This window comes from Apodemus sylvaticus, chromosome 5 (genome assembly GCF_947179515.1).
Source record: "Apodemus sylvaticus chromosome 5, mApoSyl1.1, whole genome shotgun sequence".
Lineage (NCBI taxonomy): Eukaryota > Metazoa > Chordata > Mammalia > Rodentia > Muridae > Apodemus > Apodemus sylvaticus.
Genome location: NC_067476.1, coordinates 18,273,661 through 18,301,503, shown reverse-complemented (window position 1 = coordinate 18,301,503; position 27,843 = coordinate 18,273,661). Strand labels below are relative to the sequence as shown.

The 27,843-nt window shown below is 42.5% G+C and overlaps 2 protein-coding genes across 3 annotated transcripts in view; one reads left to right on the top strand and one right to left on the bottom strand.

Annotated features, from left to right (window-relative positions):
* Positions 1-4,550, bottom strand: part of Olfml2a (olfactomedin like 2A) — a 32,101-nt gene extending 27,551 nt beyond the window's left edge. Inside the window, exon 1 of the mRNA XM_052182426.1 lies at positions 4,328-4,550. Within this exon, the coding sequence (XP_052038386.1) occupies positions 4,328-4,432 (105 nt within the window). The 5' untranslated portion in view covers positions 4,433-4,550. The remainder of the gene's footprint in view (positions 1-4,327) is intronic.
* A 5,020-nt stretch (positions 4,551-9,570) lies between these two features.
* Positions 9,571-27,843, top strand: part of Nr6a1 (nuclear receptor subfamily 6 group A member 1) — a 185,888-nt gene continuing 167,615 nt past the window's right edge. For both annotated transcript variants that reach the window (XM_052182425.1, XM_052182424.1), the window contains exon 1: positions 9,571-9,859. In XM_052182425.1, the coding sequence (XP_052038385.1) occupies positions 9,760-9,859 (100 nt within the window). In that variant the 5' untranslated portion in view covers positions 9,571-9,759. The remainder of the gene's footprint in view (positions 9,860-27,843) is intronic.

The following is a 27,843-nucleotide window of genomic DNA, read 5'->3' as shown; positions in this document are numbered from 1 at the left end:
CTTCTGCTGGTCCTAGGACCCCACCAGACAGGGGTCTCTTGGGGGACCCTCATCTAGTGACGCCAATCCCATCCATCCAGCAGCTGCTTCCACAGTAGACTGCTGCATTCCTTTTTCCTCAGATGAGGTGCTATGTCCTGATGGGGGTGGCCAAAGTTCTCACACTGCCAGGAGCTGGAAGAAGGTCACTGCTCCCAGACCAGGTGCCAGGAAAGCAGCAGGGCCCTGCCTCCAGTGGGGGTCAAGCTGGAGACGGCCAGGCACCATAGTGAAAAGCTGGGTCTGGGTTATAGTCTCAGCACCCATAACTCCTTCCCTCAGAACTTCAGCTCCCCTCTCTGTGAAATGGGGTGGCTACCAATTCCCCTTTAAACTTGCCAATGAAACTGTAAACAGTCAGTGTACACAGAGCAGCTGTCACAGCTCTGGCCCAAAGTAACTGCTAATTTAAGCAGTCTGTGCCCTCTATGATGCTTCTGGAAGCCCGCCCTCCCTTGCTTGCATTATTACCCGTTTTTCATCTCTCTTCACCCTAACCACAACACCAGGGAACATTGGGGAAGGCTAAAAGCTTGTCCAGGGTCACTCAGCACAGCCTGATTCAACAATTATGTTTACATGGTATCCTTTCCCTGAGTACCTACAGTCACCAAGCCAAGACTTCTACCCCAGCAACTGAGCTGGGATAGACAGAGGTCTATACAGAAGGATGGCATAGGATCTGGGGTTACCGCCCGGGTCTGTCCCTCAGCACAAAGGCTGAAAACTGCTGTCAAATAGGAAAGCCCCTGCCTCAGCCCCTATCTTTCCCTGCAGCTGTGCCCAGTCCGCACTCCTGTCCCAGATGTGGAGGTGGTTTGTGCTTTGAATGCCTTTGGGTGTTTGCAAGAAAAGCTCACCGTGAGATGGCTAGTGGGTGGCTGGAGGATGGCTTTTTCTTGGTTTGGTTTTGTTTGTTTGTTTTGTTTTTGTTTTGTTTTGTTTTGTTTTTTTTGGAGAGAGATGGATAAATCTGGTCAGACTAAGGGAATTGTCTCATAACTGTGGGGCAGGTTTACGCGAGGTTTTCTGAGGTGTTATCATATTTCTCAACTTCGTACCTTGCTGTCAGCTCTATGACCATAGACCAGTGTTGGTGTGTATTCCTCCAAGCTGGATTAATCTTTCAAAATCACCTCCCTTAATGACTCTACAGAGAGCTGTTATCTGGGACTGCACTTGTAAAGTGCCACGTGATTCTTTAGGGTGTTCAAGTCTATCCCTGGCCGGGCCACGGACACATGGCAGTGTTTGGAGTGATGCTGGATGTAAGATGCTGAGCGTGGGCCATGGTTCTGGGATCCTCCCAAAAGGAGCACTGAGGCAGGCCCACTTCTTCTAGAGAGATGGTGGGGGTTGGCTCGGCCTGACCCTGTACCAGGAAGAGAACTCCATTATTCTGCCATTCTGCTTTTTCTGTTCAGGGGCCTGCTTCCAATTACACCCACATGCGGAAACTCCAGGAGTGGATCTGAAACAACACCTAAGCCCCTGGGACTGGCCTGCCTGCAACATCTGACCTGGCCCAGGAAAGCACCATGGCCTGCTTGGCTAAGCCCCTTCTGTTCCCTTGCTCACCGCCCCCCTCCTCAGGCCTAAGTCCTCCCTCTTCGCTGGAGCCCCTTCCCGCCCCGCCCCTGCATGTATGCAGAGAATGAGGTCCCAGCAGCCCTTTCTCAGATGGAGAGACTGGTGAATTTTCACTTCCCAGGAGTATCTGCTGCCCTGCCATAGTGTCTTGGGGCTGCCTGCCTGCCTGTCCACCTCAACCTCAATGCTGGGCAGCCATGCAGAAATACCAGGGAAGCTGTGAGTCCCACCCCCCCACCCCTTACTTCAGGTCAGACAAAGCACTTCCTTAGATGGAAACTCCAAATCCTGTTTAGGAGAGCCTCACCATAAACATCAACCTAAAATGCAGGGAGACCAACAAAATACCATGGGTAGGAAAGGAGCCTGCCAGGAAGAAGCCGCCTGCAGAGGGGCCAAATTAAAGCTCTGGGACCCTGAGCTCACCTCAAGTTCCAATGCAGTTCTCTTCAGCACCCCTATCCCACCCCCCAAAAAACAGGGAAGAAGTTGGGACTGTTACTGTGGAGAGAGAGAGAGAGAGAGAGAGAGAGAGAGAGAGAGAGAGAGAGAGAGAGAGAGAGATGGTGATAATGAAAACAGCTTTGCAGAGCCAGCAGGAGTCTGGCTGGGCTAAGGAATGCAGAGTAAATTCAGCCATCACTTGATTTTTATTTTTCCCAGCTGGCTGAAGCGAGCAGGCATGGGAGGTGTCTGGGGGAGGGCAGTGCTGGGTCCCCAGCTGCTTTATCCTCCCCTATCCACCAGCCCCAGCTTGCCCTGGGACAAGTAAATATACCCCCTTCCCAACCTAGCAAGTGTTTGGCTGACTCACTACATAAACAGGGTGTTGGGTGTTCTTTGTCTTAGCTTTGTTTTGGATGTGAGCCCTTCTGCTCTATAGCCTTTTTCCAAAGCTCAGAAGCGCCCAAGTCTAAATGTCCTTCAGAGCCACAGAGGATAGGCAGTGGGTGAGAGAGAGAGAGAGAGAGAGAGAGAGAGAGAGAGAGAGAGAGAGAGAGAGAGAGAGCAGAGCAGGTTATGTGCTCACTTATGCTATCGGGAGCCAAAGGGTACATTGATTTTCAGATAGAGACACTGAATTCCAGAGACAGCAATCATATCTCCAAGTTTGCACAGCAAAAGAATAACTTTTATCCTTTATCTACTCACAGGTGGACCCAAGTCCCATTAAAAAACCAACAAAATAAAACAAAACTGGAATGACACCTAGAGAAGTCACTGCTGCCCTTATCCTCTGCAAACAGATCCTTACAGTTTCCTTCTAGGCCAGGGGGTCTCAATCCTCCTAATGCTGTGGTTCTTTAATACAGCTCAGGTTGCGGCGACCCCTGCCCCCAATCATAAAATTATTTTGATGCTATGACATAACAGCAATTTTGCTACTGTTATGAATCGTAATGTATACATCGGATCTGCGACCTCTGTGAAAAGATTGTCTCACCCTAGCTGGGCGGTGGTGGCGCACGCCTGTAATCCCAGCCCTCTGGGAGGCAGAGGCAGGCGGATTTCTGAGTTCGAGGCCAGCCTGGTCTACAGAGTGAGTTCCAGGACAGCCAGGGCTATACAGAGAAACCCTGTCTCGAGAAAAAAAAAAAAAAAAAAAAAAAAAAAAAAAAAAAAAGATTGTCTCACCCCCCCAGGGGTCGCGACCCACAGGTTGAGAACCTGCTGTTCCAGGCCCATCTTTGTCAGTTTATTCCTAGAATGTTTTTAAGGGGGGGGGGGCGTTTGATGTGCTTGCTCAGTCTATGTCTGGATCTAATCCGGGCTTTGGGATTCCGGTGGAGCATAGCATCATCTACTGGGCAAATACAAAGTGTAGCGCTTAGCATTGTGCGGGTATACCTCACTAAGTCTAGGAATCAACAGAAGAGAGTGAGTATAAAGTCCCCCCTCCCCATGCTTATGGGTGAAGAAAGGGTGGTGAATGTCTTTAATCTCAGCACTGGAGGCAGATGCAGTAGGGTCTCTGTGAGTTTGAGGCCAGCCTGGTCTACACGTTGTGATCTGGGCTAGCAAGAATTATACACAATTATCCTGTTTCAACAAAAAAATAAATGGGACAGGGAAAGTGGGGGAAGAGGGGAGAGAGGGAGGGAAGAAAGGAGAGAGAGAGAGAGAGAGAGAGAGAGAGAGAGAGAGAGAGAAGAAGAAGAAGAAGAAGAAGAAGAAGGAGGAGGAGGAGAAAGAAGAAGGAGGAGGAAGAGGAGGAGGAACTTTGGGTTTCCAGCCTCTCCTGAAAGCCTTGGTCTAAGGTCTAAGGTCTACTGCAAACCTGGGAGTCCTTTGGTAACAACTGCCCCTGCCTGGGTCTACCGCTAAGCAGGTCAGCCTTCCATGGAAACTCTCAACCAGTTGTTCTCATTGTCCACTTTCTCTTGCCCGCCCAGCCCCAGAGTACCTGGGACTTCCCAACTTGATCCTGGATTTGAAGCCCGATCTGAGTATAGTGACAAGGTCCAAAGCGCCTCTTCCTCAGGCTCCAGGACCTAAGCACCCTATCCTAACCAGCGCTTCTTCCCCCACATGCTCCTTTCTCAAGGCTTTGATTCCAGCAGAGTCTAGACTAAGTCCCAACTCTGATCCGCCTTTCCCTAGTCCCCGCTCCCTGCTAAACGCACCCTCCTTGGCAAGCACCCTCAGCCATAGCGCCCCCTCGCGCCGGTCACTGCCTAGTTGTGCCAGGTTCCAGTACCTTGCTGTTGGGCCATACAGGATCGACCTGAAGCAAAACCAGCAGCAGCAGCAACAACAGCAATCTCAACTGGAGGTACCCAGGCGGGACAGCTGCCGCTTCCATGGCTGTATGTGCTCCGCCGCCTCTGCGCGCACGCTAGGGAGTGCAGTACCGCGAGCTCGGCGCTGCAGCCCAGCTCTGCCGAGGGGGCGCCCCCCAGCCTGGTGCCCTAGTAGCTCCGCTAGAGGCGGAGCTAGGGTGGAGGGATGCTCGCCCCTCCTCTCCCCTCCCGCCCATCCTCTGCGGTCCCGCGGCTTTGCAAAGTGTCTCTGGGAGAGGACTGTAGCAGCAGTCAGGCAATAAGAGAAGCACAGCCTCCTAACAGACTGAGGTCCCGATCTGGGAAATGAGGGACCTTGCACGTGTCCTTTTGCCCCTTTGAGACCCAGTTTCTCCATCGACAAAAAGGGAGAAAAGTGTCTCTTTGGAATGATTGCAAAGTTCAGCTGATACTTCCAGTTCAGTTATTGCTCTGATAAAGCCATCGTGTCCCCTCCCCCGGGCCCCAACACTGTCGGTTCTAGCCTTTTCAAGGTTCAACCTCTTCTCTTCCATATATTTCAACGTTCTCCTCTCTCTGTTGTGCCAGAACAGCCCTCCCCGTTCCATTCTCAGCAGATTTCTCCTTTTCCCAGGCAGCAATTGCTAGGTAGCTCCAGCGGTCTTAGGCTCTGCTGCACCAAGGTGCTTTGCTGGGTCTTTTGAGATCCACTGCAATGAAATTCAAGATGGGATCTCTTACCCTTCCTAATCTCTCTCTCTCTCTCTCTCTCTCTCTCTCTCTCTGCCCCCTTCCCTTCTCCTCCCCTTCTCCTCTCCTCTCCTGAAAGTGTGTGAGTCTGATGCTGGATGGTTAGACCAACACACTTCTTCCTCCATTGCTGCTTTTTTATTTTTTATTTTTATTTATTTATTTATTTATTTATTTATTTATTTAGAGACAAGGCCTCTCACTGAACCTGGACCTCTTTCTTTGGCTATTCTGGTTGGCTAGTGAGCTCTAAGGTCCCTCCTGTTTCTGCCTCTCCACTTCTGATGTTACTTATGCGCACACACACACACACACACACACGCATACGCACACACATGGCTATATTTAATGTGGATACTGGGAGATCCAATTCAGGTTCTTATATTTGCAAAGCAAGCAATCAACTGTGGAGTCTGTCACTCGGTTCCCTAGGCTCTGAGATCTGGTGCATACTCTTTTAAACTGCCTCCCACCTCATTTTCCCTTTAGTTTCCCTCTTTTATTTCAGCGGAGTGTGTGTGTGTGTGTGGGGTCCTTCCCTGACTCTTTCGTAGGCCCTTCCAAGCCTCTGCACACCCTGAGGGGCCGGACTCCTTTTCTACACTGTCACTGAAGGTGTCCCCTCTTCTGCTTACTTGCATGTTTACCTAGCTCACTGAGCCTGTATTGCACAAGCAAGGAACAGTGACCCGTGCCCTGCATTCAGCCACACCCAGTCACTCCTTACCTCTGCTCTCAAGTATTTCCTCCAAAGAACGTTGCAGTTGCCGTTTTCCCACAGGGTGTTTCCAGCTCCCTGAAGGGAAGCACATAGGCCACAATGTACTCATGCTTTGTCTCCCCTCGCAGCTGGCTTTCAGACTCTCTGCCTCCAGCCAACGGCCTGTGGACCACCTGGGAACTTGTTAGCAACCCCTAAAGGCTCTTGAATTGGTGAACCGCTGACCTAGCCAGAGATTACTGTATTAACTCTCAGATGACCTCAGTTAAAAAGTCGTGTGTGCAGTGTTTGCTATGGTTTTTTTCTTTCTTTTAAAGATTTATTTATTTTATATATGTGACTACACTGTTGCTATCCTCAGACACACCAGAAGAGGGCATAAGATCCCATTACAGATGGTTGTGAACCACCATGTGGTTGCTGGGAATTGAACTCAGGATCTCTGGAAGAGCAGGCGGTGCTCTTAACCTCTGAGTCATCTCTCTAACTCCCCTCTTCTCCCTCTCCATCTCTATCCCTCCCCCCCCCCCCATCACTGTTTTTGAGACAGGGTTTCTCTGTGTGACATTCCTGGCTCCTGGCTGTTCTGTTGCTCACTCTGTAGATCAGGGTAGCCTCTAACCTCACAGAGATCCGACTGCCTCTGCATCCTGAGTGCTGAGATTAAAGTGTGTGTCACCATGTGCTGTTTATAAACAAGTCTCTAGAGATCCCTGCAGAGAAATCAAGGCCTAGGATTAAAACCAATTGTCGGGCATGCTCTTCTGCACACAGACCAAGTCTAGGAGGACACAAAAGGCACCAGCCTGGAGGCAAGGAGAAGATCTTACAGACAGGAATTGATAGGAAAAGATCTTCATTAGACACTTTCCTTTTTTTTTTTTTTTTTGTAGGTTTTGTAACGTGCTTCCCATCTTTTCAAAATATAGACAAAGTGTACTTAAAACATATTCAACAAGGCAGGAATTCTCTTTCTTAGCCTTCCCATGATGAGGCTTATACTTGCCTTTTTAAAAAAAGATTTATTTATTTATTATATGTAAGTACACTGTAGCTATCTTCAGACACTCCAGAAGAGGGCGTCAGATCTTGTTACAGATGGTTGTGAGCCACCATGTGGTTGCTGGGATTTGAACTCAGGACCTTCAGAAGAGCAGTTTGTACTCTTAACCACTGAGCCATCTCTCCAGCCCCCTATACTTGTCTTTTAAGCTGTAGCCCTGTCTGCCTCTAGCCTCAGGACCTCAGGATGGGTCTCCTCCAGTCTAATCCTCATCCTTAGATATATTCCTTTAGATATTCCTTCCCATTTCTTCTGTCTTCCCTGTAAATGCTGAGAGCCCTTCAAATCTGTCTTACTAAATCTGTCTCTACAACTGTAGACTCAGTAAGCAGAGGACACTTAACTTCTCAGGGTTGTAAGGAAAATGTTAAGAAATTAGAAAAAAAGACCTGGTGTAGGTGCTGGACTCTTAGTGAACGCCTATTTAGTGTCTGCTACATGCTGACTAGGAGGAGATAATGGTGAGAGCAAAGGGACTGGCTGGGCAAGGGTATCTGGGAAGGTTTTGGGAAGGAGGGAGCTCAGAGCCGAAAGGAATCCAGAGTTGTTTCCAGGAGCTGAGGATGTGGTTGAACTCCTCTTCTGGTCAATGTAGAGTAGAGTCTTCATCTACTTCTCAAACCTCAGACACAGACAAGCCTCTGCAGAGCCACTTGGCTTTCCAGGGAAGAACGTTCAAGGGAAAAGGAATCTTCTGTACCAGGAGCCTGTGGCAGAAGGAAACTCTGGCACTGGGAAAGCTATGGGATCCTGGCACATTTTAGAATCCAGAGCTGAAGACAAATTTCTTCCCTATGACTCAAAGGACTCATCTTATATTGCAAGGGCCTGCTGCGGAACACTGCCTTGGGAAAGGTCAGAAACCCTGGCAAGGACATAACCACTTAAAGATCATTTCTTGGGACTGGAGTGCTCAGGGGTTAAGAGCACTGACTGTGCTCTTCCAGAGGTCCTGAGTTCAGTTCCCAGCAACCACATGGTGACTCACAACCATCTGTAATGGGACCTGATGCCCTCTTCCGACATGTCTGAAGACATCAACAGTATAGCGTGTATTCATCTACATAAAATAAATAAATGAATCTTTTTTAAAAAGATCATTTCTTACAGTCTAACTAGATAAGGCTATGTGGGAACACAGAGGGACCTAGTTGTCCCTTGATGGGAAGGTGCTACTGAAGAATTGGAACAGGATCTAGAGAGATGAGTTAAAGACTTTACAGAGGTTAGGGCAAGGGCATTTCGACTTTCTGACCCACTGAGTATATAACGGACACCACTTTTGTGCCATTTTATTTGTATGTGTGAGCGCCAATATCAGAGCTACCTCAATGAGCAGGTGTGGAAGGTTTAAACCACATAGCATTAGTAAAAATCTCTGGTAACAGCTGCTGGCACAGATTAAGGATGAAACCGGGCCAATAATATTGATAATGGACAGCTATTGGAAAGTGCAGAAAGTTGTGGCAAAGCAAGTAAGGGAAGAGGCATGGAGCACAATGTGGACAGGAATCGGAACAGGTTAGAGTTCATACGCCAAGATAAAGACTTTTAAACAATTAAGTAAAGAATGACTCACAAGAGCCAGAGGATTGCAGGGGCAGATGGGGCAGAATGAGGTGACAGAATGAAGCCACTTCGGTATGGCCCATTAGAGGAAAGCAGAGCAAAGCACTAGGATTCTTTCTTTGATTTATAGTAGGTCAGATAGCATCACTGAAAACCGCCACCACAGCTTGTCCTGAGGGCCCCGTGGCCGCGCGCCACCTGGTGGCAGCGGGAGGTGGACCCTGGAGGAGGAAGGGGAGAAAATCCAGGATTTTATTTGGTGGGAACTTCGGTAAACTGAGGCGATAGTATGTATGTGAGAGTTGGTTTCTTACCACTAGATCCGGTCCTTATTACAACTCTCATTTTTCAGACAGGTAAACTGAACAGAAGTGGGAAGGGGAACACTCCGGGAAAGGGTCACTATTCCAACAGAGCTCTTTAAGACACACTGAGTCAAGAGACTCAAGTTTTCTTTGGTGGCATCAATGGAACTGATCTTAGTTTGTCCATCTGTTCTATGGGCAGGGTGCGGGGAATGAAAGAGGAGGAAGAGCAACTTTAATCTTTCCCGCCCACCCGGAGGTAAAGGGCTTTAAACACTTCTCCGGAAAACAGAGCTGTATAGATTCTATTTGCATACGAACGCAGTCACCTCGGGTTAAACTCGGGTCCTTTAATCTCTGGTCCAATTTGTCGCTCAGCCCGGGAGGAAAGCCCTCATGAGTACCTACACACCCCGCCCCCTGGGGCCTTCCCCGACAGGGCTGGGCTTGGTTGCACGTGCTCACAGGGTTCCTGGTGGATCCGCCTCCTTGGAAAGGCTCATTATTAGTGCGGGGAGACAATTGAAAGCATAGAGAACTATGAGCACGGATAAGTTACAATAGAGAGAAAACCCTGCCATAATCGTTTATTATACTAATAAAATAAAAATTGTATTAGATTCGTAATAGTGATAGGTTTTGGTTCTCCCCACTCAGGTCTTCCTAATTTTCCCCTCACCCCTTCATTTGGTAGAGTCCCGTGTGGCCAGCCTCTCCAGGAGGACTACATTTCCCAGCACTCCCCACGGGCAAGTACGTGGCAGCAGCGCGTGACGTCAGAGGAGGGAGCTGGCCAGTGCTGAGGGGGCGCGGCGCGGAGGGGCGCGGAGCCGGCTGGCTCAGGGGCCCAGAGTGCGCGGCGGCCGAGAGCCTGCCGGCCCCTGACAGCCCCCTCCCCCCGGTGGAAGACCAGGACGAGGACTACGAGGGCGCAAGTCATGGCGGAGCAGCGAAGCCAGCGAGGGCCCTGAGCATCGCCGCATGGAGCGGGACGAACGGCCACCTAGCGGAGGGGGAAGCGGCGGGGGCTCGGCGGGGTTTCTGGAGCCGCCCGCCGCGCTCCCTCCGCCGCCGCGCAACGGTGGGTAAGGGGCCTTCTGAGCCTCGGCGACCCCAACACCCGCGACCCTCTCTTTCTCTAAGCTGACTCGAGCTCCGGGATGCCGGGCAGCTCTTCAGTGTGGACTCCACCCTGGGCTCGCACTCTCTAGGCAGGGTCCCAGGTCCCCTCAGCTCGGACCCTCCCCTCCCCCCAGTCCCCTCTGCGCCAACCCTTTCTCCTTCCCCAGGAGGCCCTGGTGCACGGAGCACCCTCTCCCTTCACTGGGGAGCTCGCAGACGCCACACCTTTGCACCCTGCACCTATCCTGGAGCATTTTCCTCCTCTGCAGTCCCGCGCTTCCTTCCAGCCCCGGGAGCCTCCGCCTCTGGGCAGACCGGTAACGGTCCTCCTCGATCTTCCTCGGACCTCGGTGCTTGCTCCTGTTCCCCCGACCTCCCTTTACCCGGGCTCCTCCTCCTAGGCGACGACTTTTTGCTGGCTCAGGTCTCCAGCGGGATCCTGGGGCTCCGGGACACCTGCCTTTTCCCGGTGTTTGCTTTGCCGGACGCTTCCCGCGCCGCCCAGCCCCTCTCTTCCGGGGTGCTGAGAATTCCTCACCTGGCCCGGCCGCTTGCGTCCCCTTGTCTCAGCCTAGTCCTCAGGTTCCTCGGAGTTGGCTCCCGCTCCCTCCCCGGCTCAATATTTTATTTGTTTCTGTTTGATATCCAACCCCCCCTCGGTGTTTGTGGCGGAATGTTTTTATTGGTTAAGTGTAAGGAGCTTTTGTGAGGTCGTAAAAGGTGAACTTTTGAACTTGGAAAGCGCCCTGGAGCAATTAGCGCAGGCGATAGCCCCGGGAGGCCTGCATTACAAAGGGTGCTCGTTGCGGCAGGCAAACGCTCCCGAGGCAAACCCGATTTATTTATTTATTTGCCCTGCCTTCCACCTTTCACATCTCCTCATTTCCGAATAAAGGGCAGGCTCTCAAGAGATCCCTGCCTCCTCCCCTCTCTGCGCCATAAACGCGCAATTCTCTGGAAGATCTAGGACCCGAACAGTGTCTAACAAGTAACAGATTTCAGATTGAATGCAAGCACTGGGGACAGTTAGGAGGCACTAAAAATTAATTGCTTTGGCAAGAAGTTTCTCAATCAGGACAGTGACCTGGCAGGTGTGGGGAAAGCAACCTGAAAATAGGTCACCGTGGTTCTGGTGAATGAATGGATGAATGGGGAGGCACAGAAGAGAAATCTTGAGTTGGATTTGGTTTTTCATAACCGTATAGATTCATTAAACATTCATCGTTAGTTTTCTTTAAGCCAGTTAAAAGGAAAAGCCTGTTTAGAAGAGAGTCTGGTTAATTTGATAGGATAGTGATCAAATGGTGATGTTTTCAAAGCTTGTGAGTTTTAAAGATGTGTATGATGTGTGAGATCCAGTTGGCTGGGCATCCTGTCGGGGCTGATCTGAATGTGAGCATGTTTGGGATCAATAAAATTCCACGTCACAAAGGGGAAGAAAGGAATATAGTTAGGGTAGAAAGGGACAGTGTGTAAAAGTGCAAAGATGATGGTTTTGTCGTTTTAAATTTATGCACAGATTTGCTTTGGTATTAATTTGTAAATGTAAGGTTTGCCACGCATGTTTTCAAATTCCGTCTCCAGATCTATCGGGTATCCTTGTTAGAGTATGTATTTTGGAAATGCCTTCCTGTTTGCTGATAGTTCCTGTTCCCACCTGTGCTTACTATCAGATGACAGATTTTATTGCAGCCATCACTTTCAATTCTTTTTTTTTCATCACTTTCAATTCTACATGAGAATGTTATTGTAAGGAAGCCAGAGAACAATGCATTTGCTATTAATTATTCATTGGAACATTTTAAAGAACTGAGTGGTGGCAGTTTTAGCTCCTAATCAGATTATTTGTTAATACTCATCCTTTCCTCAACTGGTCAGAACCACTGAAAAGAATCGTAAGGAGCAATCAGTCCTATAGGCTAAGAAATATCTCTAATATTTCACATCAGTCCAAGTTAGCGATACAAATTTATTCTTTTTATCGAAAAAACATTGGGAACTTCTGGCAGTGTAATTGGTTGGAAAGATAATAGGAAATTTTTGTAGCATAGCTTGTTTTTCAGGACAAAAATAAGCATGGTGTATGTTGTGTTTTACCGCTTATGCTAGTTAATTAGTACCCAAGAAGTGCTTATAAACATTGCCATTGAATAGTAGATTCTTTCTCTTTCTTCCTTCCTAATGAATATTTTTCTCCCAAAATAAATGAAATTGTTTGATTTCTGAGGAGAAAAGTACTTCTTTAACTTTCCATCTTGGTGACATTTCCATTTTTCGTGAGGTCGTTATCTAGAGAGAAGGTCTTTGGTCTGTGTGGTGAAGAAGTAAAGTCCATTGATGCTGAATTTACAGTCCTCCAGATGTTTTTATGATTCCATCAGAACAGACTTGCTAACCTTTTGATGCACCATCACCCTTCCTGGAATTCCTTGTGCTGACTCTGCTATTTTCGGCTGTTGCTCGTGGTTTTCATAACAAACAAACTCATTTAGTTGTAATAGTGATTGCTCCCTTTTGGGATTTCAAAGGAAGATGAATGATTTGAGGGAGCATTTGTTCATTTTATTTCAAGAGAGTGGGTGAGGGAATAGATTTTTAAATATTTAAAGCAAAAGAAGGCTGTAAGCCATTATAAGGAATTAAAAGCATATTTCATGTTATTGTACTTTGCAGGAAATGAGTTCACTAAATACTGTGTTTCCCTCCACATGAGTTTACCAACAAAATACTTATTTCTTAAATTAACAAGTACTTTACATCACAAATTTAACTTTTTAGTTCTGGAGCTTGAGAACTTAATTCTGAATCAACTGAGAGAATTTTCTGGTTTCCTTGAGAAATCCGAGGTGGCCAAATTTTTTATCTTGGATGTACCACCCGCTAAATGCTAAGTATGCCTCCTTGCAGAGTATGAGCCTAGTGAGTTTACTAATCTGATTCAGTATTTTGTAGCAGAAAGTTTTATTCTTGTGCAAGTACACAAAAAGGTGTGAGAAGGGGAGCTAATGAAAAAAATGCTGACAGATTCAAAACATTGCTTATACATATATCAGTATTTCTTGATTTCCCCCTGGAATTTGGGGGCAAAGTTAGAAAATATATTTTAGGTTAAAACACATAATTTTAGTACAGTTGGTTAAAAAAAAAGCCTTTTTAAATAGAAAGAGAAAATCACCTATTTGTATGTAAAAACCAGATTATAGGCATCTTATTTATGGAAAAGAGTCAGCATTAGAGAAAGGTCATTCTACAGATAAACAGATAGCTTCTTATGGGTAGTGTTAGTTTCTCCAAGCCAGAGAAAATATGAAGGAAAGTGTTTGCTTTCAAATTTTGTATTGAGGTCAACTTAAAAATAATTTTGTTTTTTCTTATTAAATGTCTCCCTGGCCCAGGTGATCCCTTGAACTTTTATGGATGCCTCCATTTGATAAGTAAGATTCAGGAGATGTCAGAATCATTAAGTTGTCAAGGGGGCTTGGTACTGAGCCAGGACATTTTTGTTTGGATAGAGGTTTTTGTAGCTGAAGTTTTGGATTCATCTTAATTGTACATTTAAGAAACATCTCTGGGTGTAATGTTGCTGTACAATATTCCTAAAATCAACCTCAGTCTTTCTGTTTCCCAGTGTTTACATCTTAGTTTAGGGGCTTTGATTGCTCCTAAACCTAACACCCAAACCCGTAACATGGTGAGATATCCATTGTTTAAAACAAGTAGGCATAATTTATTGGAATGAAATATTTATTGCGAATTTTTTTCTTTTCTTATGACCTGTTAAACAACATTCTTTCTAGAACAGTTTCTGAAGAAGAAACTGTTGGTTTCTGTGGGTTACAGTTATTTAAATTATTTTAATAAGACTTTTCTAGTGTACCCAGCAATTCTAATTAAGAGTGATTTAGCTTGGGAGGGACCAGGATTTCCTCAGCTGGCTGCTGGGGAGCTGAATTGCTTTTTTCCCCACCCCCAGCTGCACAGAATCGTTTGATCTACCATGGTTGTCATTTGAGAAAGCAAATTGAGAGGAAAATAAGTTGGGAAAATAGCCTACTCAAGTATCATTTGAATTTTTCAGTTTTTGTTCTTAAAATATAGGAATAATTGTACTTCATATTTTTAACATGTTGGAAGCAAGTTGGCTTTACTGTTATGTCTAAGAGAAAATTCCCAGATTGCCTTAAAACAACAACAACAACAGCAACAAAAACAGGTTTTGTTTTAAAATTTTCAAAATTTTCGTTGCCTTTGTGCAATGGAAACATTTTTTTATTCAAGGTAGTTTGTGGTTTTTCCTGTAGCATTATATAATCCCAGATTAAGAAATTATAAATTTTTAAGTTTCATACAAGTAAGTAAATGCTAGCTGTAACTTTGTTAGAATAAGAATTAAGTTGGAAAATTATCTTAATATTTTTGCCTCCTAGTTGCAAGCTCTGAATCCTTAAATTTGTTTACAGCAAAAAAGCTATTCAACCGAAAACCACACAATACACAATAGTAGTGTATTTTTCCATAGGCTGATTTTTGCTTTTAAGCAGGTGTCAATTCTATGGACACTGTTGGTAAATCGTTTGGCAGGTGTGATATTTCCCTGGACAGCCGCGTGTGATGTATTCTGAGAAACAGACCCCAGCATCTGATTTGGAGATCCACTCTGGGCGGGTGCTTGTGCCACAATAGTGACTGCTTGATGTCAAAGTGAGATTGTTTTATTTTAATTGGTAATGGTAATTAAAGTAATTGTTAAAATAGTAGTTGCAGCATCTTGGATCTGTGGTTGTAGTGTGTGAGTAACGAATGTGTCTTACAGTTGCTTGGACTACTATTTTCTTTGGGAACTATTAAATGTATTTGAGGATACTTTTCCTCAAGTAGAATTTCTTGGCTTCTTAATTTCAACTTCTTTCATTTGATAGAACCATGGAATTTTAGATCTCTTTAAAAGCATTTCAGAGGTCTGGTTTATTCTGTTTTTCCAATTCTTTGTTGTAGGTAAGATTTCCATGTTTTGTTTTTTTTTTTTCATTTTCCTCTAAAAGATTAATTGGGGAAAGAGATAGTTAAATTTCCCTTGGTATTTTGCTTATGTTTCCTCTAGACATAATCTGATAAAGATGTACAAAAGAGTTCATTAGCATTTGTTTCAAAATAAAGAAGAGATTGGCTCAGTGTGGAGAACTAGCTTCACTAGTTTTCACTTAAAAGCATCTCTAATTCTCGTGCTCATTTCAGTCTTGAAGCATATCATCTTGGAAGAATTAAAAGATTCAGTTTGGCTATTTTTGATAATGAATGGACAGTCTACTGGATCAGATTCAGTATTATGAGAAGAAAAATCTGAACACAACTGTGAGGCTTTAATGTATACTAAATAATGTAGTTACAAAGTAATAAGGTAGTACTCTTTGAATTTTCCATCATTCATCACTTCTTGATCATTTATTACTAAATTGGTTTTTTTTTTGTTTGTTTTGTTTTGTTTTGTTTTGTTTTGGTTTTTTTGGATTTGGTTTTTTTTTGAGACAGGGTTTCTCTGTGTAGCCCTGGCTGTCCTGGAATTCCCTCTGTAGACCAGGTTGGCCTCGAACTCAGAAATCTGCCTGCCTCTGCCTCCCAGAGTGCTGGGATTACAGGTGTGGGCCACCACCGCCCGGCACTAAATTGTTTTACACTTAATCTTTTCCAACATGTTGAGTCTTGAAAATGTATCTAAACCAGTGGTTTTCAAAATGTAGTCCATAGACCTTGTGTGTGTGTGTCTTGAGACCCTTTCAATGATGTTTTCCAGGTCAAAGTTTGTCTATCTATCTATCTATCTATCCTATCAGTGTTATATATTCACTTGAGAATTTCCTTGGAGAAACAGTAAAAGCGATTAGTTAAATTTCAAGCTTTGAGTATATGTTTTTGATGTTTTGTGTGATGAAGTTTCACAGAAGTGAAAACATTTCTGTGTAATAGGAAGGTTGTTTGAGATAAAATGCTTTGTGAGTATTTTGTGAGCTGAATTAGTTGCATTTTTTTCATGAGCCATCTTTTTTTTTTTTTTTTTAGATATTTGCTTTATTTACATTTCAAATGTTATCCCCTTTCCTTGTTAGCTCTCCGAAAATCCTCTATCCCATCCCTTCCCCCATGAGCCATCTTTTTTACTTGAAAAAATTACTGAGATACTGTTGTTTCTTAGTGAACTTACCACACCAAAGAAAACAGCATTTGTTGCTAGTAATTACAGTTTGAGCTTGCAAGTAATGGGATTTTTTTTTTTAAGTTTTTTTTTTTCCTTCTAGAATCAGGGTTTCTCTATATACTTCTGGATGTCTTGGAACTTTTGCTGTAGACCAGGGATCTACCTGCCTTTGTCTCCCAAGTGCTGGGATTAAAAGCATTCACAACCACTGCCAGGCATAATGAGGTTTTTAAAATCTTGAACCTGCTGCTATGAGCTTCACAGCTTCTTAGTGCTAAAAACTTTATGGTGAGATGGGCAGTGATATTAAAAATATGATTTTTGGTATTGTAGAATAAAGGGTGCTTATTATTTAGAGGATCTGTGTAACTTAGTGATATACTCACCAAAGTATCTATAGGTATGCTATTTGAAAATAACTGCCTGGTTGGGCATGGTGCCTGCAATGGAGGTAGAAGCAGGAGAAAATAAATTCCGTGTGGGTTAAAGATCATTCAACACGAAATTTAGTGTAATCAACTGCACACATTTTACTGATAATATTTTTAGTTTTTGTAGTTCTGGGTATTGAAACCAGGGCCCTTGTGCTTGCTAAGCAACATTCTACAACTGAACTACATTCCCAGCCTAATGATAAGGTTTTAAGCTCTACCTTGAATTAACCTTTAAGAAACAACCAATTACTGAATTTTGGTATAGACACAAAGAAAAATACCATTTTTTTAAAAGCAAGTATTCTTTTTCTAGTTATAAATCCGTGATGTCAGATTTTCTGCCTACACTTACAAGTCTATAGTCTACATAAATATACTGAATGGGGGAGTGGGAGAATCTAGCTGTTAAGGCAGATTTTGAAGAGATTTGGAGAATGGTTCCATTCTTACAATTTTATGTTTTATTACAAATGACCTTGTTAATATATACCATGTAATGAGTTACTAATTACTTTTAAGAAAATAGTCTAAAGTTTTCAGGTTTATTTTTCATATGATAAATATCAATACATAAATCCATATAGTACCAGTTCTTTGGTGTTGCTAGGAAATTTTCAGAGAATAGAAAGCGTTCTTACAGTTTAGAGACCAAAATGAGAGATTCCTGACATAAGTGAAAAATATTTAATGTATAAGAAGAGGGTGACTTTACCATTATTTTTTTTATTTTTTTAAGATTTATTTATTTATTATATGTAAGTACACTGTAGCTGTCTTCAGACACCCCAGAGGAAGGCATCAGATCTCATTACAGATGGTTGTGAGCCACCATGTGGTTGCTGGGATTTGAACTCAGGACCTCTGGAAGAGCAGTCAGTGCTCTTAACTGCTGAGCCATCTCTCCAGCCCGACTCTACCATTATTACTAGTACTTGGCTATTTTGGTTTTTTTTTTTCCTCCCTTTTTCCTCCTTGTCCTCTCTCTTGCTCTTTAGCTTTCCTCTCCTTCTGTCTTCCCCTATCATGTCCCTTCCCTTCCACTTTTTCTGAGATAGTGTTGCTGCCAAATGTAGTCTAGGGTGCCTTGAAACACTTTTTTCCTTAAGGTTTTCAGGTACCTGAGGTACAGGCAAGCACCACCCTCATGCCTGACTTAGAGTTTTTTCTTTTTTCCATAATAGATCTTTTACTAGAAAAGAGTGCATATTATTTTGTTTTCTCTGATTGCAGCTAAATGAAATGTGTCATAGTCTACTGTCCTTGAGCTCTGATGATCCTTTTGTAACTGCTTCCTGAAGCCTGTTGTTTGACTGCTTATTAGGCAGCAGTTTTCCAACCAGCACCATTTCTCTGCAAGAAGTATATACTTAAAGTTATGGAGCCAAATCTGATAACAAAAACAATATGATTCATTGCTACAAAATGTTAAATACTCAGAAGAGATACAAAGTACATTAAAGAAGAATAACATGCTTGCTTAAGGGCCCATAGGCCAGCTTGATCTAGATAATCCCTTACTGAGTCTTTCTTCCCAGGTGATTCAATTGAGTTGATAATTAAAACTAACAATTCTATGGGCTAGTGAGGTGGCTTAGCAGTTAAGAGCAATTGCTGTTCTTCCTTCCAGAGGGCCAGAGTTCAGTTTCTGGTACAAGTTGGGCTGTTCATGAATGCCAGTAACTCCAGCTTCAGGGGCTCGAATTTATTCTTACCATGGGCACCTGCACTCCAACACAAACACATACACATAATTACAAATAAAATAAAAATATAACGAAGGGGTCGGCTTATTTACTTTCCTCAGGCAAGTTTATTTTTATTCTTGTTAAAGTTGTGATTTGGCAACACCATTTTTGTAGATTGGTTTGCTTTCAGTCTGGTTTTCACTGAGATGGTAATGAAGTGTGCATCGAAGAAGCATGTCCTTCCATAGCCTAAGAATACTCTTTCTTAGTGTAAGTCAGTTACTATGTTGATAAGGGTTATGAATGTACACCCTTGGGTAGGTAGTTGCTAGCTAGAACTCATTCTCTAGCATTTGTTGGAAATGTCCCATAATGAAGAAGTAAAATGAAATGAAGAACTGTCACACAATGGTGTGAATAACAAGTGGGAATTACTGCATCAGAACTTAGTTTGAGTGGATAAGGAAAAGTTATTAAAATATTTGGGGTTTTGTCCTAAAGAGTTCTATAATAAGCTTGGTGTTTGAGAGTTCATGTTTGTTACAAATGTGTTCTATGGATTTTGCAGTTTTGTTATACGGAAATTATAAGATTATTTCTTGATTTTGATGCCTGGATTTTATATTTCAGATGAAGTATTTAAACGAGTTCTTTAGTGAGTCAAGTGATTTTAACCCAATTGTTGAAGCCAATCCTTTTTTCCCTCCTTGTTGATACTGTACCCTTTAAATCTGATTTATCCTTTCAGTCCTTTCACCAAAGATGCCTTTTCAACAGGATAATAAACCACCTGGGGGAACCCCCTACTGACATCCATTTAGAGGGCTTTGTTTTTTGGAAGTGCTGCTAGTGCCAGCCAGGGAGGAAGGATTTTAGTTAAATGGTTTGTGAGGTACTGAGCAGGGTCTGAAGCAGTGGTTCTCTTCCTTCCTAAAGCTGCAACCCTTTAATTCAGTTCCTCATGTTTTAGTGACCCCCAACCATAATATTATTTTCATTGTTACTTCATAGTTGTAATCCGCCCCCCCCCCAAAAGGGACTCTGACCTATAGGTTGAGAACCATTGGATTGGAGTGTGATTCAATAAAGATCCTGCCAGTATAACTTTGTTCTCTGAATTCAGTATTCCCCTTTAATAATAGCTAACTTATAGCTACTTTTACATACTATTTTAAATCTCTTCCATATACTTTATCCTTATAACCCTGTGAACCATGAGCACTGTTATCCATGTTTTAGTTTTTTGAAACTGAGGCCTGGGGACTAGGGAGGTCGTAGCTCATGTGTTCATGGCTCTTGCCTCCCAACACTGAGGACCCTGGCAGCTGCTCTTACACGAGTCCTCTGACTTCTGCACTCCTGACCATGTGCACATACATAGTGATTGTTTAAAAAAAGAAAGAAAAGAACAACTCTGAAGCTCATAGAAGTTAAACCCCCACTCCATTTCACAGTAACAGTACTAATAATTTATTCTTTAGATTAAACATTCCCTTCTTCTTATATATTCTAATATCTCTGAAATTGCCTGATGGTGTACTAGGATTAGGGACAAGATCTGTGAAGTGGCAAGCATATGCCCAAAACAGATATCTGAGAATGCAGGCTACTTATATTTGTTGAGGAAGGTCAGAATTTAGCTCTTACAAATGGGAGTCACAAAATCCACTCTGAGTTGCAAGCAACTATTTCTTTGCATCATGGATTTACTAGAAGATAATTTTGCCACTAAAGGAACAATTCCTATTCTTCTTCTTCTTTTTTTTTTTTTTTTTCTTTCCGAAACAAGGGTTTTTCTGGATAGCTCTGGCTGTCCTGGAACTCATTCTGTAGACCAGGCTGGCCTCGAACTCAGAAATTCGCCTGCCTCTGCCTCCCAGAGTGCTGGGATTGCAGGCACGTGCCACCACCGCTCGGTGGAGCAATTCTTGCTGAATAAGAGGGTTAGGAACTCAGGAAAGAAAGGGTTTTGAATTCCTGATGTTCTTGTACAACATACATGAAACTGCTGTTTCATAAGTGTTGAATGAATGAAAGAAACATCTTAATCTTTTGCTGTTTATCAGCCCTTACTGGTAGTTAGAAACAGTCTACAAAACAGAAGAGAAGGAAATTAAGAAAATTTGTGTCAGCAGTGTGTTTTTAACAAGTGTTTGTAGTTAAATCTAAAGTTTGATGGGCCCTCCTAAAACTAGAACAAAGTTTCTATTTAGAAATTTGGTTCTACTTAAAGTTTAAGAGACTAGATATCCCAGATTAAGGTGAAATGGCCAATAAACTGCCTCTTTGCATGACTGAATTTGAGGGTGTAGCTTGGGAAAATGTGGTCCTTGTCCCTACCACCTGTTTCATTTCTGACACATTAAAGCTGGTTATATGAAAAGGGTGATCCAGTGCCAAGAGGTTGCTCTGACCCTTCCCAACTGCAAATATAAAAGCTGGTTGCCTAAGGCTTGTAGGATACAGTGTGTGATGTCCTAACAGAGAAATAATGCAAAAAATGCTCTGTGGGTTGTAGATTGTGATAGCAGTGTAGTTTGAGCAGGAAAATGAAATGACTCCAGAAAAGACTCAACCACATCCAAGTTGTGGTTGCCTGGATTCAGATTCTCTCTCCATTTTAAAGATATGTATATTTCTATGGGCACACCTTTAAAATTCAACTGAATTAATCCCTGAAATGATTTTTCCAGCTTTCTGGTGGGAATGAATTGTGTAGAATAGGAAATTGGAGCTCTGTGTAAACCAAGTCTTCACATCCTAGAGTCTCAGAGGGTTGGACTTCAGATACTATCTAATCATTCTTATATACAAGTTGTCTTTGTTTTTATATTAGAAGGCCTGGTTTCCAAAAAGTGCAGTGTCCTGACACTGATATGTAAATTCCAGTGTAAGTCACCTTTCTGTTTACAATAAGAATGCTAATGTTAGGTTGATTTGTTGTGTAATTTGAGAGAAATTCAATATTTCTTTTAAAACAGAATCACTTTTCTTCTGTTTCTGTCACACTTTCTCTTTTTTGAATACAGCTTTATTTACTAAGCCAAGTCCATAGTTAATTTCAGAGCTTTCCCTTTTTGTGTATAAAGGGATTTTTAACTGTAAAACTCCTTGAGCTTTGAGAAGAATGCCAACTTCTGAAGATCAAGTGCCTTGCATTTGAGAACATTGATTCATTAAGGAAAATTGAAAAACAGAAGGGAAACCTCACATGCTGCAGGACTGTGAAAAGGGAGCTCAGCAGGACAGGGGCTGCAGTGTCGGGGGGAGGGGCACAGCCCGGAGCTGCATTGGAAGCACTCATCAATCATTTTACTGGCACCAGGAAGCCAATCAGCCTTTAGAGAAGAGAGCTTAATCAGTCACCTAATGTGGGAAAGTACTATTGCTTTCTCCCCAAATATTCCCTTTCTTGCTGATAAATCTCAAAGATAGTTGGGGTGGGTGATATTCAGGAGTCAATCAATTATATCAGTTACTAAAATACTGTGATAAAGTTAGTTAACATTTGAAGATGAAATTTCCTGTCTGCTGTGAGCCTTTTCCAAAAATATTTCACCTAAGTTTGCTTTTCACATAACATTTCCATTAATTAAAACTTAGAATTTATGGGTTTGTTAAGTATTGTACATTTACTTTCAGACTTATGGCTGGAGAAAACCTAGTTTTGCAAAGACCTTGTTTATAAAGCAGTACTAGAGCGTTGTGGAATGGGCATATTCTGGGGTGCAACAGCTACAAATGCTTGCATATAAATAAGAGTGGGAGGGCTTTGGTAGCTTGTATTTAGATTTTAAATAGCAATTTCTTGTGAATTTGAGTTAGCTGTTGCTATTTGGATTTTAGGTATGAGATCCTTAACAATTTGCTGTTTTCAAGGCTGAAAATACAGCTCTACTTTCAAGCAACCTTTTTTAAACTTTTTTTTTCAAGTTCTAGGTTTTTTTTTTGGTTTAATTAATTAATTAATTAATTATTTGCCTGTTCTTGTGACCAAATGGTAAAAACACTTCTGCGTTTTATTTTTTTCTTAATGTTAAAAATGTCATTCATTCAGTATGACTTTATTTGAAACTCTTTTTGGCATATGAATTACTGTCTACTTAGTTAACAGTTTTTCACTCTTAAAACAATAACACCGAGCTTGGAGAGATGGCTCAGCAGTTAAGAGCACTGACTACTCTTCTAGAGGTTCTGAGTTCAGTTCCCAGTAACCACGTGGTAAAATGTTCAGTTCCCACAACTATCTGTGGTGGGATTTGATGCCCTCTTCTTGTGTGTCTGAAAGACAGTGACAATGTACTCCATATATAAAATAAATAAATCATTAAAAATGCAAAACCAATTAACAATCATACTGTCTTGTGCTTTCTTTTATCTTGGCTTTTGATTGTAGGACATTCTAGAATTATCAAGATCTACCTTAGTGTTCTTTAACTAGTAATTGACTTAATCCATTCTGAGATACTTCTGCTAACTAGGGCTGCAATACTAATCATTTAAAAAGAAATAGCTATGCAACAGATAGCATTAAGATGTTGGTAGGCTACTTGCCTTGTTCTTATTTTTTGTTTGATAGATAAAATAATTATTTATATATATATATATGTGTGTGTGTGTGTATATATATATAATATCTGTGGTGCAGGTGTATACCTGGAGGCCAGAGGTTGACTCCTAAATAAATGTCCACTTTATTTACTGAGAACAGGGTCTTTGATTGGGAGATACAGTCCAGCTAGCCAGCTGGGATTACAGAGAAGCTGGCCTTGGATGCTGTGATCTGAACTTTGGCTCTCACCTCACATGTGTATTGAAAATGCTCTCTCTTCTGAGCAATTTCCCCAGTCCTACTTTCTCCGAATCTTTGAAGATCTAACACTGTTTTTTTCTCCTTTTTGTCAGTGTTTTCATCATGGGCAGAGGAGTGCTTGCTTTTAGGCCCTTCTGCTGTTGTGATCTTTCCTCTCAGGAATTGTTGAATGGGTAACAAAAAACATTTTTCTAGTTGTTATTCTTAAAGAATGGTGTGTGTTTGAATACAGTTGTATCATTTTTCACAGTGCCTTTAGCATGGGACTGGAGAGATGGCTCAGTGGTTAAGAGCAATAGCTTTTCCAGGGGTCCTAGGTTCAATTCTCAACACCAACATGGTAGCTCATAACTGTCTGTAACTCCAGTTCCAGTGAATATGACATCTTCATACAGACATATAGGCAGGCACATGAAGTGAAAACTAAAAATCATTTAAAAGGTTTTTTGAAAAACTGTTGGCAAACTTCAAGTTTTGCAGACTGGTAACAGACACAAAGAAGCAAAGCTACAACTGAACTACAAAGCTACAAAGAATCACATTACAACTGAGTTGGGTTGGAAAATTAGGCACATGGAAGGAGATATTAAATGAAATTTTTTAGAAATGAGTATTTTGTGGGTTGCTGATACAGGTTGCCTGGAGTTTTATGATTAAAGGATCTAAATTATCTCAGAATAATTTAAAAGGTACTCACAATGTTTTATTGTTTTGAGATAAGATCTCTCCATGTAAACCAGGTTGGCCTCTACCTCAAGAGCTCAGCCCACCTCGGCCTCGCAAGTGCTGGGATGAAAGGGATTCACTACCACACCTGGCATACTCAGTTTTTATAGAGGTGGCTTCAGAATGGAGATTGAAACATTTTGGGAGCCTAGTTACTTACAGATTTTTTTAAATTAAAATTTATTTATTATATGTAAGTATACTGTAGCTGTCTTCAAACACACCAGAAGAAGAGGGCATCAGATCTCCTTATAGATGGTTATGAGCCATCATGTGGTTGCTGGAATTTGAACTCAGGACCTTCAGAAGAGCAGTCAGTGCTCTTAACCACTGAGCCATCTCTCCAGCCCCCATACTTACAGATTTTTAAATAGAGGTAGGTAAAAGTCAAGGAGTCCTGTAGTCATTTAAGTTTTCTTTTTTAAAGATTTATTTATTATGTACACAGCATTCTGCTTGCATGTATGTCTGCAGGCCAGAATAGTGCACCAGATCTCATTTTATATAAATGGCTGTGAGCTACCATGTGGTTGCTGGGATTTGAACTCATGACCTGCGGAAGAGCAGTCAGTGCTCTTAACCTGAGCCATCTCACTAACCCAATAAGATACTCTTTTTTTTTCCCCCCCCGAGACAGGGTTTCTCTGTATAGCCCTGGCTGTCCTGGAACTCACTCTGTAGACCAGGCTGGCCTTGAACTCAGAAATCCGCCTGCCTCTGCCTCCCAGTGTGCTGGGATTATAGGCATGCGCCACCACAGCCCGGCTTGTCTTTACTATCTTAACATCAAAGAGATTTTCGAACCCAGTGGCAAATCAGAAGAAATATTTTAACACATTTTAGAAGTAACAATTAGTGGTTCTTCAATATCTGATATGAATAAGCAGAAACTTTGGTAAGAGTTTTTTGTTTTGTTTTGTTTTGTTTTTTTTTTAATACAATAAACAATGTTTGTAAAGCTTTAGGAGTTGGGATGTGCAGGCTCAGTGACTGAGCATGTGATTAGTGTGCATGGAGCCCAGCATCACACCTGTACCTCCCATGCTTTGTAAGATCTGTGAATAGTGTTTCTTGATAGGCATGGTAAGACATGTTTGCAAACCCAGTACAAGAAGGCAAGAGAGTTCCAGGAGAACTTGTCTAAAAAAAAAACAAAACAAAACAAAATAAATGTGTTTGTTTAGACAAAATTGACCTACAATCATAATGATAGAAGGAATTAGGAAGTTTTGTAAGAAAACGTCAGGTTGTATTTGTCACTAGGTGGTATAAGACATTTCCCCAGTATTGTGTTTGTGTGATATGAATAAGCAGAAACTTTGGTAAGAGTTTTTTTTTTTTTTTAATACAATAAACAATGTTTGTAAAGCTTTAGGAGTTGGGATGTGCAGACTCAGTGACTGAGCATGTGATTAGTGTGCATGGAGCCCAGCATCACACCTGTACCTCCCATGCTTTGTAAGATCCTGAAGTGTACAGTAGGACACTCTGTGTGTGTGTGTTTACAGATTTTTAGGGTTATTTTAGTTTTTTATTTCCTTTTGCTGTTTTGAGACAGGGTCTTGCTATATAAACCAGTGTGGCTTCTGTTTGTTTTTTTGTTTTGTGAGACAGGGTCTCTCTATGTCTCCAGAACAGTCCTGCCTGTTCTGGAACTCTCTTTGTAACCCAGGCTGGCCTTGAACTTGTAGAGATCCACCTTCTGTCTTCTGAGTGCTGGGATTAAAGGCTCCAGCCCCCATACCCTGACCCTGGCTTCTAACTCTTCACCCTACCTCAGTGAGGCCACCAGGCCCAACAGATTCTCACATTTATTTAATAAGACTAAGCTAGCCATACTTTGACAGAAAAATTGATCACGACATTATATTTTTACATGTATGTGAATGAAGCCAATATAATAACAGTAAAACTGTTGTTGCCAGTCCTGGCAGCCCTTAAGGATGGCAGTGGGAAAGGGAGGGGGCAATTTCAGTGCTCTAAAATAGGATCTGTAATCTCATGAGCAGCAAACAGGTTTGCCCTAGCTAAATAAAAGAATAATGTCTCTATCTAGATTCTTCATATACTACCTCATTTTATGGTCTAGTAAGACTGATGATTCTACATTTACCACTGCCCTTCCTCAAAACCGCAAATAACCAAATTAACTAGTCTAACTCTGAGGTTCATGCTCTAACGCACAGGTTCTCAAACTTGCTAATGCTGTGACCTTTTATTTTTTAAAGATTTGTTGATTTATTTATGTTATATGAGTACACTGTAGTTGTCTTGACACCGGAAGAGGCATCAGATCCCATGACAGACAGTTGTGAGCCACCATGTGGATGTTGGGATTTGAACTCAGGACCTTCAGAAGAGCAGTGCTCTTAACCGCTGAGCCATCTCTCCAGCCCCTGCTGTGACCTTTTAATTCAGTTCCTCATGTTATGGTTACCCCAACCATAAAATTACTTCATTGTTACTTAATAACTGTAGTTTTTCATTAAGAATCATAATATAAATACTTGCTGTGTGTTGTGGCCCACCAGTTGAGGACTGTTGCATGCAGGCAGAGAACAGAAGCTTTCTTCTTCCTGTATAGGCTTCCAGCAGAAGATGTGGCTCAGATTAAAGATGTGTCTTCCCACCTTAAGATCTGGATTAGAATGGCTCTTCCTACTTCAAATTTAGCAAAAAATCCTCACTTCATGCCCTCCACAACCAAGAATATCCATCACAATCTGTAACTAAAATTAACATGATAGTTAAGGAAACTAGTTCACTGAACTCCCAACTTGCTGAAAACCAGTTTGCCACACTGCCAGCTTACTTATGTCTGATTTTGGAATCAGTTTGCTGAATCATCTTTGTAGTATTTACAGTTGTTAATCTCCTTAGCTGCTGGTTTCCCATTTTCCTTCCTGTTTTCTCTCTCACTCTCTATAGCAAAACCTGGCAGTATCTCTCTACCAGCCACGGTCTCTCTGTCCCAGTTTTCTCTGGTAAATTGAACATTTCTGAATGTGCTTGTTACCTTATTGTTTGGTTTTTTTTAAAAACTTGTTGGAAATCCTGAAAAGGCAGGCAAACTGCCTCATGAGGGAGAATTGTTATACACCAGTAAATCTAGAAGTTGGCTAATTTAGAAATCTGGTCCCTTGATGAATTATCTTAGAGTTAACCTTGTAGAGAGGTTTGGGAGAAGTGAAGCCATTGGTGTAAAGTGCCTATACCACACATCGGTAAGACTGAACCAAGTGCTGAGTGCTGTTTTTGTCTCTTCCTCTTCCTTGCCCCTCCCCCTCCCCACTGTCACCTCTCCCTGGTTTCTGCATCCCCTGCTTGCCCTCCTCCCTGTGCTCTTCCCTTCTCACTCTTTTGTCAGGTTATTTTGAAGCACTCCAGGGTTTTCCTCACCTGTGGGTTCCAGCACAGTGGCAGATGAGGAAATGTTCAAGATTGGTTTGTGGACGATTTAGACCAGTGGTTCTCAACTTGTGGGTCAGGATCCTTTAGGGGGCATTGAAGGACCCTTTCATAGGAGTTGCTTAAGCCCATCAGAAAGTACAGATATTTCGTTATGATTTATAACAGTAGCAAAGTTACAGTTATGAAGTAGCAATGAAAATTATTTTATGGTTGGGGGTCACTACAACATGAGGATCTTTGTTTAAAGGAAGGCAGCATTGGGAAGATTGAAAACTGTGAGCTAGACTCTTACTGAATTTGCCCCAATGAACTGCCCTAAACAACAGTAACAATGGAAAGTCAGAGTATTGGTGCCATGGCACGTGTGAAAGTTGGAGGACAACGTATGGAGTCATTCTCTCCTTCTATTCTGTGCTTCCTGAGAGTTTGGGGGGTAATGCTCTTACCCACTGATGAATTTCTAGCCATTAAGGGTCTTCTAGCTTGAGCTTTTTGTCCTACCCTATCTTTTGAACCAGGCCTCTCCATGATTTAAGTTAAGTACCACTTTTTCTGTAGCACTTTATTCCCAGACACTAGTGTGTAACTAGAATTATGAGTCTTGGGAGAGCAGACTGCAGCTTTAGCAGCAAAACAAGGTCCCCAGAGGTTCTTAGTGAGGAGCATTTCAACTAAAGCATA